Source organism: Triticum aestivum, chromosome 7B (assembly GCF_018294505.1).
Source record: "Triticum aestivum cultivar Chinese Spring chromosome 7B, IWGSC CS RefSeq v2.1, whole genome shotgun sequence".
Lineage (NCBI taxonomy): Eukaryota > Viridiplantae > Streptophyta > Magnoliopsida > Poales > Poaceae > Triticum > Triticum aestivum.
The window spans coordinates 666,932,235-666,949,116 of record NC_057813.1 but is presented as its reverse complement, the minus strand read 5'-3'; the positions used below and the strand labels follow the sequence as shown (position 1 = coordinate 666,949,116).

At 45.5% G+C, this 16,882-nt stretch overlaps 2 protein-coding genes across 5 annotated transcripts; one reads left to right on the top strand and one right to left on the bottom strand.

Moving 5' to 3' along the window:
* The first annotated feature begins 2,941 nt into the window (after window positions 1–2,941).
* LOC123155479 (putative clathrin assembly protein At5g57200) lies at window positions 2,942–7,140 on the top strand. Of its 4 annotated transcripts, none has more exons than XM_044573654.1 (15): window positions 2,942–3,383; window positions 3,535–3,604; window positions 3,684–3,781; window positions 3,970–4,108; window positions 4,212–4,339; window positions 4,442–4,534; window positions 4,607–4,657; window positions 4,748–4,813; window positions 4,915–4,989; window positions 5,089–5,169; window positions 5,487–5,558; window positions 5,659–5,829; window positions 5,918–5,996; window positions 6,162–6,280; window positions 6,582–7,140. In XM_044573654.1, exons 1-15 carry the CDS (start codon window positions 3,297–3,299, stop codon window positions 6,969–6,971), a joined length of 1,719 nt encoding a protein of 572 aa, XP_044429589.1. In that variant the 5' UTR covers window positions 2,942–3,296; the 3' UTR covers window positions 6,972–7,140. The 4 variants fall into 4 exon arrangements, with proteins under 4 accessions (XP_044429589.1, XP_044429591.1, XP_044429590.1 ...); XM_044573656.1 differs by having other exon boundaries at window positions 2,944–3,383; window positions 4,915–4,980; XM_044573655.1 differs by having other exon boundaries at window positions 2,946–3,383; window positions 4,915–4,980; window positions 6,579–7,140.
* Window positions 7,141–7,273: 133 nt separating this feature from the next.
* Window positions 7,274–8,525, bottom strand: LOC123155480 (uncharacterized). The gene is made up of 2 exons (XM_044573657.1): window positions 7,986–8,525; window positions 7,274–7,569 (listed from the first exon to the last, which is right to left on the bottom strand). Exons 1-2 carry the CDS (start codon window positions 8,407–8,409, stop codon window positions 7,505–7,507), a joined length of 489 nt encoding a protein of 162 aa, XP_044429592.1. The 5' UTR covers window positions 8,410–8,525; the 3' UTR covers window positions 7,274–7,504.
* Window positions 8,526–16,882: the final 8,357 nt, after the last annotated feature.

Sequence of the window (16,882 nt, the reverse complement as noted above, 5' to 3'; positions counted from 1 at the left end):
CGCGACGTCGGCCAGCATCAAACACCTCGCCGTGTGTGTGCGAAATTCAGATAGCAGCAACAATACCAAAATTCAGCTAGCAGTAGGAGAGCAGTGGTGCAGCACCACATCATCGCTATCTCTCTCATTCTCCTTTTCACACCCAACCGAGCCCGTTCCTTTCTTATCTGCCTCCATCTTCTCCCCGACGGCCCCACTGGTGATGATCCCGTCACCCCTGCGTCTTTCCCATCGCCGTGCACCGTTGCTGCTGAGCGTGACCCTACGGGCACTAAGTGGATGATGACAACAATGTGCTTCAATATGTTTCTGTTGGTTACCTGCACAAGTTTGAGACCTTTTAAAGTACAACCACCTTTAATACTATAATTTAAGCAGGATTAAATGATGAGTATAAGAGATCATATATGGATCAGTGGTAGTACAAGAATCACAAAAACAAGTCTGAATGGATGAAAATTGTGACATAAGTAGCTTACCATGTCCCCGAGGCCCAACATCATGTTGTCATCAGAAGTGCTTCCTGGAACAATCCTCGATACCAACAAATTCCTAGGGACGACATGCCTCACCTGAAGCTCTATCTTCTTTCTTATCAGCGCAACCCAGGCAAGATGAACTCGTTTGCTATTGTGACCCTAACATTTTCTCTTCACGCCGCTGGCTCGCTTCCCTCCTAACCCTCCTCTCCATAGCTCCTAAAGGTTATCAGTGGGAGGTAGCAAAACTGTGTCATTCAAAGGATGGTCGGCTAGATTGATTCCTCCAATATCACCGACGGCTCCGATGTCCCCTCCCCCCTACTGCCGCCGACGCCTACATAGACTGCTACAGCCGCGCCGGTGATCGAAAGGGCAAACATAATCTAAATGGGAATACCCTGCTAGCGAGACGCCGCAATAATGAGAGGTAGCATGATTTAGTCAGCAACACTATAGTCGAAACTAATATTGTAAAATAGTAAGTCATCAATTTTTATTTATTTAGTCATAGATACCTCTGCTTTATAGGCCGCCAACAACTATAGAGACTAATCCATAGGATTACTGGAATACCCATCCTATTCTTCTTGAATGGTTGCATGACATTCTTCCTCAAATACGAAAAGGCCTCGCTTCTCTACATAAGCTGGTATTCATTCCATTCCAATATTAAGGCATGCACCATTAGTACTCGTGTATGACATGATCAAGAGCACCGTTAGTAGCAGTGTACATACAAGTGCATAAAATTCAAAAGTACGTATTAAGAAACTATTTCTTGTTCAAAATTCAAGCTAATATCAATATGTGCAGATAAACTTAAAAATTTTAATGTGCAAATTAGCAAACACCTTCTGTGTATAGCAGCATCAAGAGGTGAAAAACAAAGTGAACTGTAGCATCATGGAACCGCTGAATCAAAGAGGATACTTAGAATGCAAACATTTTGGAGATGAGAACTCAATTAACCTTCAATCTGGCAGCAGCTTCGCATCATATCAACTTCATGGAGAAAAATTAACTTCTATGTAGCACTGTGCTACCCTCTCAAACTCTCACGCTCTTGTAGATGCATGTAATCCAAAATTCAGAGGACGATAGTGGAGGCCTGATTACATACTGTGGCGGCTGGTGCGGACAGGAACCAAGGCGGCAGCTCAGGTCCTCCCTCCATTTTTGAAGCATGCCTTATCAGTACTGCAAGCATGGCCATGCCAAGAAATTGAGAGAATGGGAGCTCACTCCCTCAAGTCGCAACTTCCCTCCAAGACATGTAGCTTTCATAAATAATAATAGACATGAACAATGATGCTTAGAGGCCATCAAAATTATTGCGAAATAACAACTTGTACTACACATACGTGTAATTAAATACTCCTCCAAGTAAATCAGATACCCCAAGAAAGTAATGCTCACATAAAATAGAATTCTGAAGCGAACTGTGTTCAAGTAAAATATGTTAGACAAACTTCAGATTTTATGCAAACCAACTACGAAGTTCAGTAACAAAAAAGTTCCCATTAGAGACCAGGAGATTAATTAATCGTTGAAGTCCAGATCATTATTCAAATTTTACCAGATCTATTTGCTGGGAAGGACCGGGAGGATGGGGGGCTGACCTTGCAGGTGGGCATCGAGTACGTCATCGAGTACCTTCTTGCCCGGCGGCAGGGACGTCGTCGACAAAGCGGCGAAGGACGGAGTCCAGGAGGCCCCACGCCTTGATTCTCCTCTGCGGGGTCCTGGAGGCGCTCGAGCACGGCCATGTCGGCACCATACACCTCGTCGCCGGCGGTTTGCGGACGTATCTGGGCATGTGTCGCGGGGATCCGACGACGAAGAGAGGTGGAAGAGAGGAGAGGAGAAGTCAATCAAATCCTCCGATGCGAGATCGGGATCGGCGGCGGATCGGGATCGGCGGCGGATCATAAGGCAGATTGCCATCAAAGTGGCAAGGCGCCAAGGCCAGCCCTCTCTTTGCCTGGACGAAGGGAGGAGGGAGGCCGAGACCCGCGGCGGCGCAGGGAGGAGGGAGGCCGAGACCCACGGCGGCGCAGGGAGGAGAGTTGGGACAGGTAGTCGAGGGTTGGGGGATGCAAGGGTTAGGCGGCGAAGGGATGGAGCGGCAGGGGCGAGCGGCGGCGAACGAGTGTGCGTGAGGGTTTTTTTTCGCTGGTTATTTTTCATAGGTTTTTTATCGCTGGTTAATCGTCGTAGAATTTTTCGAGCGGGGGGCCGGTGGAGGATTCGGTACGTGGTTTTTACGATTAGTGGCGGGTTAACGTGAGGTGGGAGGAGGTATTAAAATAGGTACCAAAAATAACCGAGTGAGGTGGGACAAAAATAAAATCCGGAACGCGACCTATCAACTGAGACATTAGTAGTTTAGATCTACCATCGGAGCGATATCTACAAATACACATTTTTTTTTATCTTCTGACAGAGTAATTTGGTGATGCCACGCGACTGTTGGTCATCGGCTTCTCCGGCGGATCGGCGGCGCCGCCGCCCCCAGTGCGCCAGCTCCAGCTCGCCCCCCGACACCTCCGGCCCGATGTCTCCGTCCCTCTCCGCGCGCGGTGTGGGCGCCGAATTATCCGACTCCTCCCCTACGCACACCTTTTTTTTTTTGGCCAGCGCGCGCCTCCCCTCCCCTCCCCTCCTCCTCTCCCTCCATTGGCGCCCCCTTGCTAAAATTGGCTCACCGGGCTAAGTACCATCGTCCGTCGTGCGCGCGAGCGCGGCTGCCGAAGCTGGACCGCGGGCGCGGCGGGGGCCGGAGCCGGGGCGAGGGCGAGGGCGACGACGGCGGTCATGGGGTCCGTCACCTGGCGCAAGGCCTACGGCGCCCTCAAGGACTCCACCAAGGTTGGCCTCGCCAACTTCAACAGCGAGTACAAGGTCAGCCCCTCCGATCCCCTGCAATGGTTGCCGCATGCTCATATCTGTTCGTCTGATTATCCTGCATCCCATTCCTCCTGTATCTGTCTGATTATCCTGAATGATAGCTCATCAATTGCTAATGCGCCCCAGGGATTTCTGATCTTTGCAGGATTTGGATATCGCCATCGTGAAGGCGACGAACCACGTGGAGTGCCCGCCCAAGGAGCGGCACTTCAGGAGTGAGTGATCCCCCCTTCCTGACCATATGCAATGCGGCATCCATGCGGCCTTGGTAAAAAATCTTTTTGCTGGATGCAGGGATAATGTTTGCAAACTCGGCAAATCGCCCGCGGGCCGACGTCGCCTACTCCATATGTGCATTGGCCAGGAGATTGTCCAAGACCAAGAATTGGATAGTGGGTCTTGCTCCTCGCTTTGCTTGTCTATGTTGATTTATAATCCATGATTCAATCATCTCTATACCGTTTATCTTGGTTCTCCTAGTTTTCCTTTCTGTCCATTGTGAGATGCATGAATAACTAGCAAGGAGTTTTTGTTTGGTGCATCGAAAAGGGTGTGCATTGACTGATAATATTTGCTGCAGGTTGCACTTAAAACACTGATAGTGATACATAGGTTACTGAGAGAAGGTGACGGGTCATTCAAAGATGACTTCCTGAGCTATTCATACAGAGGAAACATTTTGCAGCTTCCAAATTTCAGGGATGACTCGAGCCCATTAGGTTTGTTCTATTGCGCATCATTCTGAAATGCAGCAACCAACGAAGCTCCCGCTGTTCTGTTTCGGTATCTGATGCGACGCTCTCCTCCACCCCCTTTTGTCAGCATGGGATTCCTCTGCTTGGGTTCGCCTGTATGCATTCTACCTACATGAACGTGTCGAATGCTTTAGGGTTCTAAAATACGACGTCGAAGCCGATCGTCTGGTGAAAGTACCACAGGCTTCTGGCAAGGTAAATACTGATTTCTCATAGTCTCAACAGTCAACACCCATTATGGTTTGCTGATTTGGTTGTCATGACTGTAATGCTGGGGTGTTGGCACTTTTACCCCAGGCACACAGTAGAACAAGAACCCTTCCATGTGAAGATCTTTTAGATCAGTTGCCTGCATTGCAGAAGCTACTACTCCGACTTATTTCTTGCCAGGTTTGATTATAGGAAGATCACACTTCTTTGATACCATTTTTTTCCTCTTGTTCATCTTCTTCACTGTCGCAGCCTGAAGGTACGGCCTGCACAAATCACCTTGTACAATATGCATTAGCCCTTGTAAGTACCAAATTTGTTATGCTTTTCTCCTTTTAGTTCACAAATAGTATGTATTTCCTATTGATCGTATGGACGTTTTATGGGCCTCAGGTTTTGAAGGAGAGCTTCAAAATATACTGTTCGATAAATGACGGCATCATCAATCTTGTTGATATGGTACTCTATACAATTCTTCTGGATGTCATCCTACGTGTTCCATGTATGCCCATAATCAATTTGTGAACATAAGTTCAGTTCTTTTTCTCTTGTCTGGATAGTATTTTGATATGGCAAAAATGGATGCTATCAAGGCCCTTGAAATTTATAAAAGAGCTGGCCAGCAGGTACAGAAAGTCAGGTTTCTTCTTCTTCTTCTTCTTCTCCTTCTTCTATATTGTTGGTAAACTAACCAGTTCATGTCACTCCATGATTTGATTTTGCCTATTTCACAGGCAGAAAAGCTTTCTGCGTATTATGACTACTGCAAAAATCTTGAGCTCGCCAAGACTTTCCAGTTTCCTACTTTGAGGCAGGTGTGCTTATTCATCCATTCAATATTCATCAATGTCTTAAGAGAATACAGAGGGAATATTTATGTACTCCCTCTGTAAAGAAATATAAGAGCGTTTAGATAACTACTTTAGTGATCTAAACACTCTTATATTTTTTTACAGAAGGAGTATATAGCAGTCAATAGCTCCCAATTGGCCATGACCTATAGTTGTATTCACAACTGTTATTTTCTTGGATACTCCTGATTATACATGTCAATCAATTCATGTGCACTAAATCTCTGGGTGCGAGGATTTAGACATATAGTGATATATGTTGATGGGTTACTGATATGCAGCCACCTTCTTCATTCCTTGTAACTATGGAAGAGTACATCAGAGAAGCACCCAGTGTCAGCATCACGAGAGTGGTGAGTACGTTCTCTGTCAGTAAAATTGTAAACAAAAAGGAAATCAAGATACTCAACATAAATCTACTATTTTTCTATTAATTCTTGCTGTTGCTAGCAGAGTTCACCTAGTGACCATGAAGATGAAGCTCCACAGGAAACCGAGAAACCTGTTGAACAGGAGAAAGAAGAGCCAGCAGAAGCTGCACCCGAAGAAGAGCCACAATATACCACTCTCTCAGAAGAAGATGAACCCCCACCATTGCGGCCAACCAACAATGGGGATCTATTAGTAACTCCGATCCACTATGTTCTGCCTTCATGACAAATTAGTGCCTGCTTCTTTGAATCTTACACGCTTGCTCCTTTGCCGCTCGCAGAACTTGGATGAAGAATTGCACCCCATGATTGCAAACCTTGAACAAAGCAACGCACTCGCTCTTGCCATCGTGGAACCAGGTATGTACTGGATGTAATCAGCAAAACCACAAGTAGCAGTTATGTTGTGATCCAATAAGTTTCATCTGCATTGGTGCTATTTTATGTTTCTAGAATGTTTATAATCTTTAAGGTTGTATCTGCTATGCTGCTAAATACCGCATCATGACTTCGTGAGTAATGTAGGGAGTGAGAACAATGCCTCGGCCCCTCTAGACTTGTTTGCCATTGACAAAGCTGGGTGGGAATTGGCACTGGTCACTGCCCAGAGTAACCACACAAGCCAACCAGCTGTCAGCCCAGTGGTATGTATATCTTGCTGTATCTTTAGGTTCAATCTGTTCATAAGATTTTACACAGCTCACTAGTAAGACTATGGCTCAGCTTGCGGTTGTTCAGTTGTAATATGCTGAGCTGCAGAATCTAGTTAGTCACGGGCAATTTTATCGATCCTCGTGATATTATTCTGTTACATTCAAATTAGTAAAAAATCTTTCAATCCCCAAAATCAGAAATAAAGGAAGTGCTTTTGAAAAGGTACCACAATGCCGAACGCATCATATAACTGAATGCAATTTTACTGATTCATCTGCATTTGCTCAGCAGCCCGGAGGGTTCGACAAGCTGCTGCTGGACAGCCTATACGAAGACGACACAAGGAGGCAGCAAATCGCCAGTGTGACCTACGCCGGCGGCGTCACGGTGAACCCATTTGACCCCAACGACCCGTTCGCCATGTCCAACAGCTTCGCGCCGCCATCGAATGTGCAGTTCGCCATGATGGGGCAGCAGCAGCAGTACTACCAGGCACAGCAGCATGGCTACTTCCAGATGCAGCAGCAACAACACCACCAAATGGTGGCGATGCCGCCACAGACATACCAGCAGCAGCAGGCTCAGTACGCCGTGAATGCCGGATTATCCAACCCGTTTGGAGATCCGTTCAGCGCTCTCGTCACGACGGCGAATCCGCCAAAGCAAAACAATCAGATTTAGCCTGAATTGCGCGATCTTTGCTGTATCTTACTCTAATTTCGGTCAGTCGTATACCCACCCCTCTTCTAATTCTGAGGAGCAACTTGTATAGTCTGAACTTTGCTGGTACTGTAAACCTTATGGAAATTGTGTAACATGTTTGGGAAATGATACAATCGTTTGAATGCCATGACACGATTTCGAACAACAAGCACATCTCAGCAAACAGATGAGCTTGTTTATCATCATCACACAACCTAGAAAAATTACCAGTAACTGAAACTGTTCGATTCACCCAAAAAGTCAGGCAGTAGCACAAGAGATGGTAAACGCAGTACTACTGATCTCAATATTGATGAGTGTTGCACATGACAAGAAAAGGTTACACGAATTCAGTTAAGTTCTTATTTCCTCATGAAAGGGCATGAATTCATGTGGTCTACATATGTACATTAGCAGAAACCCATAGATAGGTAATAAAAACATAAAACAGACAGGTTTTTTCTTGATCCCCCACTTCACCCAGTGGCCAGTGCAATGGAACTACTTCCAGTTCAGTCCTCTTCAGCTAGATCTGCATCCTCTACGAATCCCTCCGCCTCCTCATCCGGAAAGCGCCCTGCATAACGATTAATCCAGGTTTAAGCAAGGATGCAAGTGCAAGACCACAGCCTGTGATCCATTGATAAATGTTTGTTTACAATTTACAGAGAAAACCGTCACTCCAAGAACTCGGAGTCAAAGCATCTGGGTTTGATGCCAGGATGAAAACTAGAGATGAAATGCGCGTGATTTATACTTTGTTAATCGCTTCGATCAATAAGCCCGGAAGAATTGAATTTTTACGGTAAATTGCTAAACAGGGGAGCCACATGAGCTTGGATTGCAGAGCAAGACTATTCTGGGGCTGTCCTTGTGCTGCAAATACGCGCCTATTCTGGGGCGTTTCGGGAATTGTTTATTTATTTATTTTTTATTATTGTTACTTGGGGAGGGGGAAGGAAATGGGGGATCTGGGACGGGACGGCCGCTCACCGTCGACGAAGTAGGCGGAGCAGGGGTAGCCGCGGGAGGAGGAGGCGACGGCGCGGGCCTCGTCGTCGGAGAGCGGGGGCGGGAGCACCCCGATCCCGCCGCCGCGGGTGACGAGCTCGAGCAGGCCGAGGGCGGCGCCCGCGGGGCGGGGCGGCGCGTAGTAGGAGGTGCCGGGCCGGAAGGGCGCCCACTCGGGCTCCGACATGCGGGCCATGGCGCCGTCGATGGCCTCCTCGAGGCGCCGCTTGAGCGCGCCCGCGGAGCCCTCCGCGGCCGCCGGCGACGCCCCCGCCGCGTCCAGCTCCAGCACCATCGCGCGGGGGCGCCGCGTGTGGTTGGCGCGGCGGCCCATGAGCGCCGCGGGCCGGGCCCCCAGCCGCCGGGACAGGGTCGCCGCCGCCCGGGAGGAGAGCGCCCGCGCCATGCGAAGTCAGTCACGCCGCGGTGGTCGGAGGGGAGCTCGCCGTTCGCCGTAACCGGTGGAAGACGCGCGTGTGTGGGGTGCGTGGTGGTCTCGCGAAGGTGTGGGAAGGTGGGGGGAGGGGGAGGTGGGTGGTAAATATAGCTGTCGGCCCGGGGGCCTATCCGCAAATAGGTCGGCGCGGTTCCGTTGCGTCTCGGGCTGGGAACTGGTTTATTTTTTTTTAAGACGGTTTTGCCCACCGGAAAAGACCAAACCACGGGCAAGTGGGCGTCGCCGACTGTTTCACGGTTTTGACGCGTTTACCCCTGGGGATCTCTTTATGTGAATGTGGTGAATTTTCTTCTACAAAAACTTCCTATCTACTCTCAACAGAATTTTCTATCTGTTCATCAAACATCAAACATCATGATCAGTGGCGGAGCTATGCACGATGCTGCAGGGCCCATGGCCCCCCAACTTTGGTATCCGCCACCGATCATAACGGTACAAAGAATAAGAGAAGTAGCAAAAATTACATCCATATATGTAAAACACCTAGGGACGACTACAACACCGGAATGAGTCGAAGGCGCGCCCCATAATTTTGATGTTACCCTCTTTTCTTGAGCGACTCGGGCAACACTCATTCTTTTTTGAATGCATCATTGGCATCTCATATTGAAGCTAAAATTGTCATCTCCTGAATCTGTGCGTGCATGCAGCATCAATTTATCACCTAATGGTATCTTTGTTCTACCGGCACAAAGCAGGAATTAGGAAGCCCTACACTTCAGCCGGAGCGAACTTCACACTCGAACTTGGATCAGAAGTTCCAGTTTCCTTAACTAATCTCGCCAATTTCTCACTTGACCGACCCAGAGACTAATCTATCGTTGACCTAGGCAAAGAGTGAGAAAAGGCAGCAAAAGGAGTAGCTTGCACTGAGGAATGAAAGCTGGTGTTTTACCACCATTCAGCAAGAGACAACAACACCGCGGGGCCATTCCGGATAATGAGTTTCGCACAGCGGTTTCAAAGATTGAAGCTCTTCTTGCAAGTATCAATAGGTCAGAATGCCAAATACGACGTAGGCTAAAAAGGCAATAGTCTAACATTGGGGTAGGGCACGCCAAAACAACTGGGGGCCCCGGAGGGGTCAGTACAAAAGTACTATATTCTTTCCACTTACTTTCATTGGCTACCTGCCTTTTGTAGCGTGCGTACTCTGATCCTGCTAGAAGCTGAAGCTATCACACCAGGTAGAACAGAGACACTCGACAAAATATCACATGTGTCAACTATAGTAAAGTAATAAACGACAATAGCAGGTCGACCAAATCTATAAAAACAACCAAGACATGGACACACTTCCTTTTTTAGGACTTTGTTTTGCAAGGACCGAGGCATCAAAATCTTTAGCAGATCTTCCTTCTGACAGGCTCTAGCTCATTTAGCAAGGCTAAACTTCTATCTGAGTCTTTACGAGCAGGATCCGGGATGGGTTACGTTCATCCCGAGTACCGGGTGTCGTCAGACTCCCATTCTATTACCTCTGTGCCAAGAGCACGTTAAGCTGCCTATGAAGTTTTTGCATGAGTTGAAAACCTCTCACTCTGAAGGAATTTTGCTTCAGTGCCATCATCGCCCCTCTCGCATCGGAGCAAACATTTTTGTACTACACAATTCAGAAGTCGTAATGCTAAGGCTTCAAAGGACCAGCACACCACAACAACAACCACTAGCAATGAACACGACGAACAAAGACTGTATCCGCGCAGATCAACCAAAAACAAATACCAACTAACACTAGTAGAAAAACGACCTATTATACCGGTTCGTAAGGACCTTTAGTCCCGGTTCTGTAACTCGGCACTAAAGGGTGGGGACTAAAGGTACCCCCCCCCTTTAGCCCCGGTTCAACACGAACCGGGACCAAAGGCCCACCACGTGGCACGAGCCCGCGCGTAGAAAAACAAATTTTTTTTGAATTTTTTATTTTTTTGAAAAAAATGATTTTTTTTCCTGGTTTTCAAATTTCTGAATTATTTTGACGATTTAGTCTCTAATCACTCCTCATCATTGCTATAATCACCCCTCATAATTCCAAATCGTCTAACTTTCCAGCCGATCACCCATCCTCTCACTACTCTAGCCTGAGCACGCTTAACTTTCGAGTTCTATTCCCCCTAGTTTCCAAATCTGCACTTGTTGTTTACTTGACAATAGTAAGTTGTCAATCCTATTAACCCTCAGGAGTTTAGCTTGAGCATTAAGTCACATGTTTCATCGTTTGATTTTGAAACTATTATTCTAAAAAATTATTATTATTTAGTAACAGTAATATTTCTTGAATAAGTAGTTTGACCAGATTTGACCATAGTTTGACCACAGTTTGACCAAAAGTCAAAAAAACTAAAATAATTATTTATTAACACTAATATTTCTTGAATAAGTAGTTTGAACATAGTTTGACCACAATTTGACCAGATTTAACGAAAATTAAAAAAGCTGAAATTTGAGCATATCTTTTTTTCCTTTTTGAATTTGAGGATTCTAAAAATTTGCAAACATGCCTATGGCTGTCAAAATCGGATGCGGATTTCCGTGCTGATTTTTTTGATATATTATATGTTTTTTTTCGACATCGTATGCAAAAGATATGGCCGTTTTACTTTTTCATAACACTTTTTTGCAAACATGTCCAATTTTAATTTTTTTAAATTTTCCTAACTAGTAGATGTAGTAACATAACTACATCTCGAAGGATTTTAATTTTTGAAATTTTTATCATTTTCTTTTGTTTTTTACAAAACTGAAATGGCGATACACACACGCGCGGGGGGGGGTGTAGAGTTTGAAAATTGCTCTTTAGTCCCGGTTTGTGACACAAACCGGCACTATAGGTTAGACACCTTTAGTCCCGGTTTGTGACACAAACCGGTACTATAGGTTAGACCTTTAGTCTCAATTCGTGTCACAAACCGGGACTAAAGGGGCTCGTGGGGCCCCGGCCTGATGCCAGCCTGCCACCACCCCTTTAGTACCGGTTCGTGCCACAAACCGGTACTAAAGGTTCAACACGAACCGGGACTAATGCATTGCCGACCATTAGTGCTGGTTAATTTACAAACCAGGACTAAAGGGCTGAACATTAGGCCCTTTTTCTACTAGTGTAAAACACGTGCGGTCCGTCAGAGATACACTTCTACACGCCCTCTGACGACGTGAGACACGCCGTTGGGATGGGGGCTAGACGGGAAGAATGTTATTTCATCTTCAGGGAGGCGCCATCGCTTCGCCTTTTTGAGTAGGACACAAACCCTAAACAAACTAAAAACACCTAATACAAAGCATGAGCCCTCGCGCCGACAATGCTCGAGATCCATCGCATCTCCATGGTCTTAAGGCCACAAGAGACGAGACAGATCGGCGACGGGCGTCAGCGGGAGACGGGAAAACTTTAAACCCTGAGAACCTTTCTTTCTTAATATAGTAAACTTCACAGAACCCTAATGAAAGAACATGCAGTGCCCCCATGTTTGGTTTTGGTAATTAATGACAATCTCTATGGACTAATGGTTGCCTTGAGTTATATTTGAAGGATTTGTCCATAGGCATTTCTTGAAGTCCATGTGTTGGTTTCAAGGAGTTTATGAGTTGACCAAGGTGCTATTAAGGAATTATTATAAGATTGGTCATGTTAGTGTTGAGCTTATTTCAAGCATGTCTTGAAGAAGAAGATTGTGTGATCATTCATGTTTACCTTCAAGAAATCATCCAAATGAAGACAGTTGGAAAGATTCAAGGTTGATCAAGACTAAGTCAAGAGTGAATCAAGTTGATCAACTCACAAAGCGTAGAATATGTACCGAGAGGGATCAAGTGATCCCATGGTATGGTAAGCATTGTCCATTGCACTTTGTGTACTAACCCATGGTCTATGTAAGAGTTCTATGTGGGTTTAGGTACGTGTCCATGGGCTTGCGTCAAGAGGAAGATATCATACAACACATGGAAAGGATGACATCAAGTGGTGATCGTCATCATGATTGCCGTGTGCAAGTTCAAGTGGAGCATCACGAAGAGATCAAGTGCTTGAATCTTGCCATCCTTTGTGGTGTCAATGGACTTGAGAAGATGTGCCGAAGAGTGGCTCACCCATAGTGGAGTATGGGGGAGCAATCATCTAGTCTTCATCGAGTCAATGCGATCAAGAAAGGTGGTCCAACTTGAGGGAGTCAAGATCGTCATCATCTAGCTCAAGTGGACCATGTGCAAGGCAAAGGTTTACCCTTGATAGGTTTTCTCTTTTACCGGTCTCATGGTGGTAGTTGGGAGACCGGGTTATAGGATCGATTTTCGTACTATCAAGGGGGGCTCTCGATGAGTAGCTTGGTCGTATCATTCGTAGAGAGCTCAAACCATTCCATCCTTGCATCATCTTTCTTGGTTCTTGTTTGATTCTCTTTGTGAGTCTTAGAGCTTATGGTCATCTTGATGACAAGCTTGAGTTCATCGAAAACGGAGTTCGCATGCGTCTTCTATGATGTTTTCGGTGTTGGAGGTTTCACCGGTCTTATTCAAGGAAGGGTTCTCACTTTTTTCTTATGGGCCTTTTCTAATTTGCTTCTTATTGATATTTCTTTTAATATTGTGTTAGCACTTGTTGCTAGCTTTCCAACAAACTTGGTTTCATCGAATTCGGAGCTCGTGTGCGAAAGTTATGGCTGTTTTGATATTGCATGTTTTACTTAGAGAGGTTGTACCGCCCCATAGAGAGGTTGTACCGGTTGACCGGTACAACCGGTGTTTGGAGCGGTTGAACCGCTCCAGAATTGGTTCGGAGGTTGTACCGGCCATGTATCGCTCTACCATCGGACTAGCTTCTGTTGTGGTGCGGTTGTTGGGCGGTTGTGGGCCAGTTGTTCCGCTTATGGCCTGTTACCGGTTGTACCAGTGCTCATAGCGGTTGTACCGCTCCTATATCTTTCTGCACATAACGGACAGATTCGTGGGAACCTATTTAAGGGGGTCTTCTTCCCCAATGGTTCCCTATCTCTTGAGCTCGTTTTTGCCCCCATTGTTGACCTTCTTCGAGCTTGCTAACTCTCAATCCCTCCATGGATTCTTGCTAGTTTTTGAGGGAAAAGAGAGAGGAGATCTAGATCCACACTTCCACCAATCACTTTCTCCTCTATGTGAGGGGAACCCCTTGGATCTAGATCTTGGAGTTCTTTGTGTTCTCCTTCTTGTTCTTCCTCTCACTTTCCTCCCTAGCATTAGTTGCTTTGGTGGAATTTGAGAGAGAAGGACTTGGGTACTCTGTGTGCCCTTGCCATTGCATTTGTGCATCGGTTTGAGTTCTCCACGGTGATATGTGGAAGTTACAAGTTGAGAAGCTTATTACTCTTGGGTGCTTGGTACCCTTGAGCTTGTTCCTCTTGGGTGCTTGGGCGCCCTAGATGGTTGGTGGTGTTCGGAGCTCAATCATTGTGGTGTAAAGCTCCGGGCAAGCGTCGGGGTCTCCAATTAGGTTGTGGAGATTGCCCCGAGCAATTTGACGGGTATTGGTGACCGCCCCCAAGGGTTGCCAAAGTGTACGGGTTCGGTGACCACCCCCAAGGGTTGCCATTTGTACGGGTTCGATGACCGCCCTCAAGGGTCCCTTAGTGGAATCACGACATCTTGCATTGTGCGAGGGCGTGAGGAGATTACGGTGGCCCTAGTGGCTTCTTAGGGAGCATTATGCTTCCACACCGCTCCAAACGGAGATTAGCATCCGCAAGGGTGTGAACTTCGGGATACATCGTCATCTCCGAGTGCCTCAGTTATCTCTGACCCGAGCCCTTTACGTATGCACTTTACTTTGTGATAGTCATATTGTTCTTTGTCATATATCTTGCTATCACATAGTTGCTTATCTTGCTTAGCATAAGTTGTTGGTGCACATAGGTGAGCCTAATTGTTGTAGGTTTTGTGCTTGACAAATTAACCGTTAGGTTTATTCCGCATTTGTTCAAGCCTCTACCATAATTATTTTTAAAACGCCTATTCACCCCCCCTCTAGGCGACATCCACGATCTTTCAATTGGTATCAGAGCCTCGTCTATCTTTATAGGGCTTAACCGCCTAGAGAGTAAGGATGTCTACTAGGGGATTAGGTTTCTATGACACTCTTAGTTTCGATGGCACAAATTTTGATGTTTGGGTAATTCGCATGCTTAATCTCTTTAGGGTCATGGACCCAAATTTAGAGCGAATTGTAGATATGGGTTTTTCTCCTCCAAAGGATCCCCAAATATTATCTTTAAAGGATGAGAAAAACTCTTATCTCAATGCTCAAGCTTCTAATGTGCTTGTTGATGCTTTGAGAAATGTAGTTATTTTTCAACTCATGCCGTTCCGGGATGCTCATGAGTTATGGACAAAGCTTCAAGATAAATATGGTGTGTCCAATATTTGTGGGGATGATTGTTCTCCCTCCACCTCTGGTCGTATAGTCTTCTCAACTTCTTCTACTTCACCTACATGTGTTTTGCCACAAGGTAATGACATGGTGAGTAGTGTTGGTCATTGCAATGATGATAGTATGCTTATTGTGGATGATCCTTCATCACTGTCTTATTGCAATGCTCCCTCTTTGGGCTTTAACACTTCGAGCACTCCAAATGTTTCACATGCTTGTGTTGATAGTCCTTGCATATCATGTAGAAAGTGCTTGACTAGATCTCATGATGATATGCTTGCTATGTCTTGTTGCCATGATAAAAATGCATCTATTTCCTCGAATTGTTGTGCTAACAATGTAGAGGAAACCGGACACTCCATGGAACAAGATGTGGTGTTTAATGGTGCCTCAAGGGATCCTACATCATCATCTATTGCTTTTTGCCTTATGGCTAAGGCGTCAAAGGTATATCCTACTTTGTACCCCAATATGTCTCTTGATGATGATGTTGATGCTAATGATGATGAGGATAATGATGAAGAGAATGATAATGTTGCCTCCTTAAAATTTTAGGGGGAAATGATTTTTAAAGCTCTTCATAAAAATAAAATTGCTCGTTCCAACTTCATGGAAATTATGTCCATTGTCATTGAGGGCAAGAAATATATTGAGGAGTTGGAATCTCATCTCGAGGAGCATGAGGTCACCATTGAGAAAATGGAAGGTCATGGGCGTGATTACGCTAATGAGATTGCGGACCTCTCTCAAGCTCTTGAACTTTAACAAACCACCAAGGAATCTCTTGAGGAGACTTTTGCTCTAGAATTATCTAGAGTAAGGGAATCTCGTGATAGAGCTCTTGAGGTGGCCAATGTTTTTGAAACTAAAAATGAGGAGCTTGAAGTTGCGCATGCTAAACTCCTTGAGGACTTTGAGCACCTCGAAAATGGCTCAAGGGTCATTAAGAGTGAGCTCATCAAACTCACCGAGTCTCATGCTCAACTTAAAGCTTCATATTCAAAAGAGCTTGCCAAGTTGTCTTCTCCTCTTATTGTTAATGATGATGCTTGTGCTACTAACTCTATTTCTTGTGAAGCATTCATTTTAAAGGAGAATGTTGAGCTACGGGCTCAACTTGAATTGCTATCTAGCAATTATGGAAAATTGGAAGAAAGCCATGAAAAGCTCTCAAGCTCTCATGATGATCTTCTAGTATCCCATAATGTGCTAAAGATAGCTCATGAGGCTATGATTGCTAAGGTAACATCTAGTGAGCCTCATGTGGATACTAGCACTACATCTAGTCAAAATGCTATATTGCCATGTGCTAGTCCTTGTAATTCATCTTCTCACAATGTTGGTACATCTTGTGATGAATTGCTTTCCTTGCCGTGTTGCTCTAACGATGAAGCTTATACTTTCTCTAGTACTTGTGTTGAGACTAACCATGTAGAGGAAATCAAAGAGCTCAAGGCCCAAGTCACTTCTTTGAAGAAAGACTTGGAAAAGTGTCATCAAGGGAAATCCACACTCAACAATATCTTGAGTGTGCAAAAATCCCCCAATGACAGAGGTGGACTTGGATTCAACTCCAAATAAGAAGAAGAAGTCCAAGATGAACAAAAGGAAGGGCCAAGAACAAGTCAAGAATTCGGCCAAGATTGTTTGCTTCAAGTGCAAAGTAGAAGGGCATCATGTTAGATCTTGCCCATTGAAGAAGAAGGCCATTAGTGTCAAGCAACAAGGGAAGAGGGCACAAGTTCAATCTCATGCTCAACCTCAAGTTGAAGAAAGGCCTCTTCCCAAGAAGACTCAAGTTAATGCTTCTCTTGTTGAGAAATCAAGTGAGAAGAAAGTGAAGAGTAGACATTGCTACTTATGTCATGAGAAAGGCCACATCGCTTCTTCATGCACTAGTGGTAACTTATCCAACCCAATTACTATTGATGTTATCTATTCTCTTGGGAAGGATAAGGTCAGCAATGTGTTTGCCAAGTTTGTTGGTACTCAAAGTGATGTCAAGAAAAGAACCATTTGGGTAGCCAA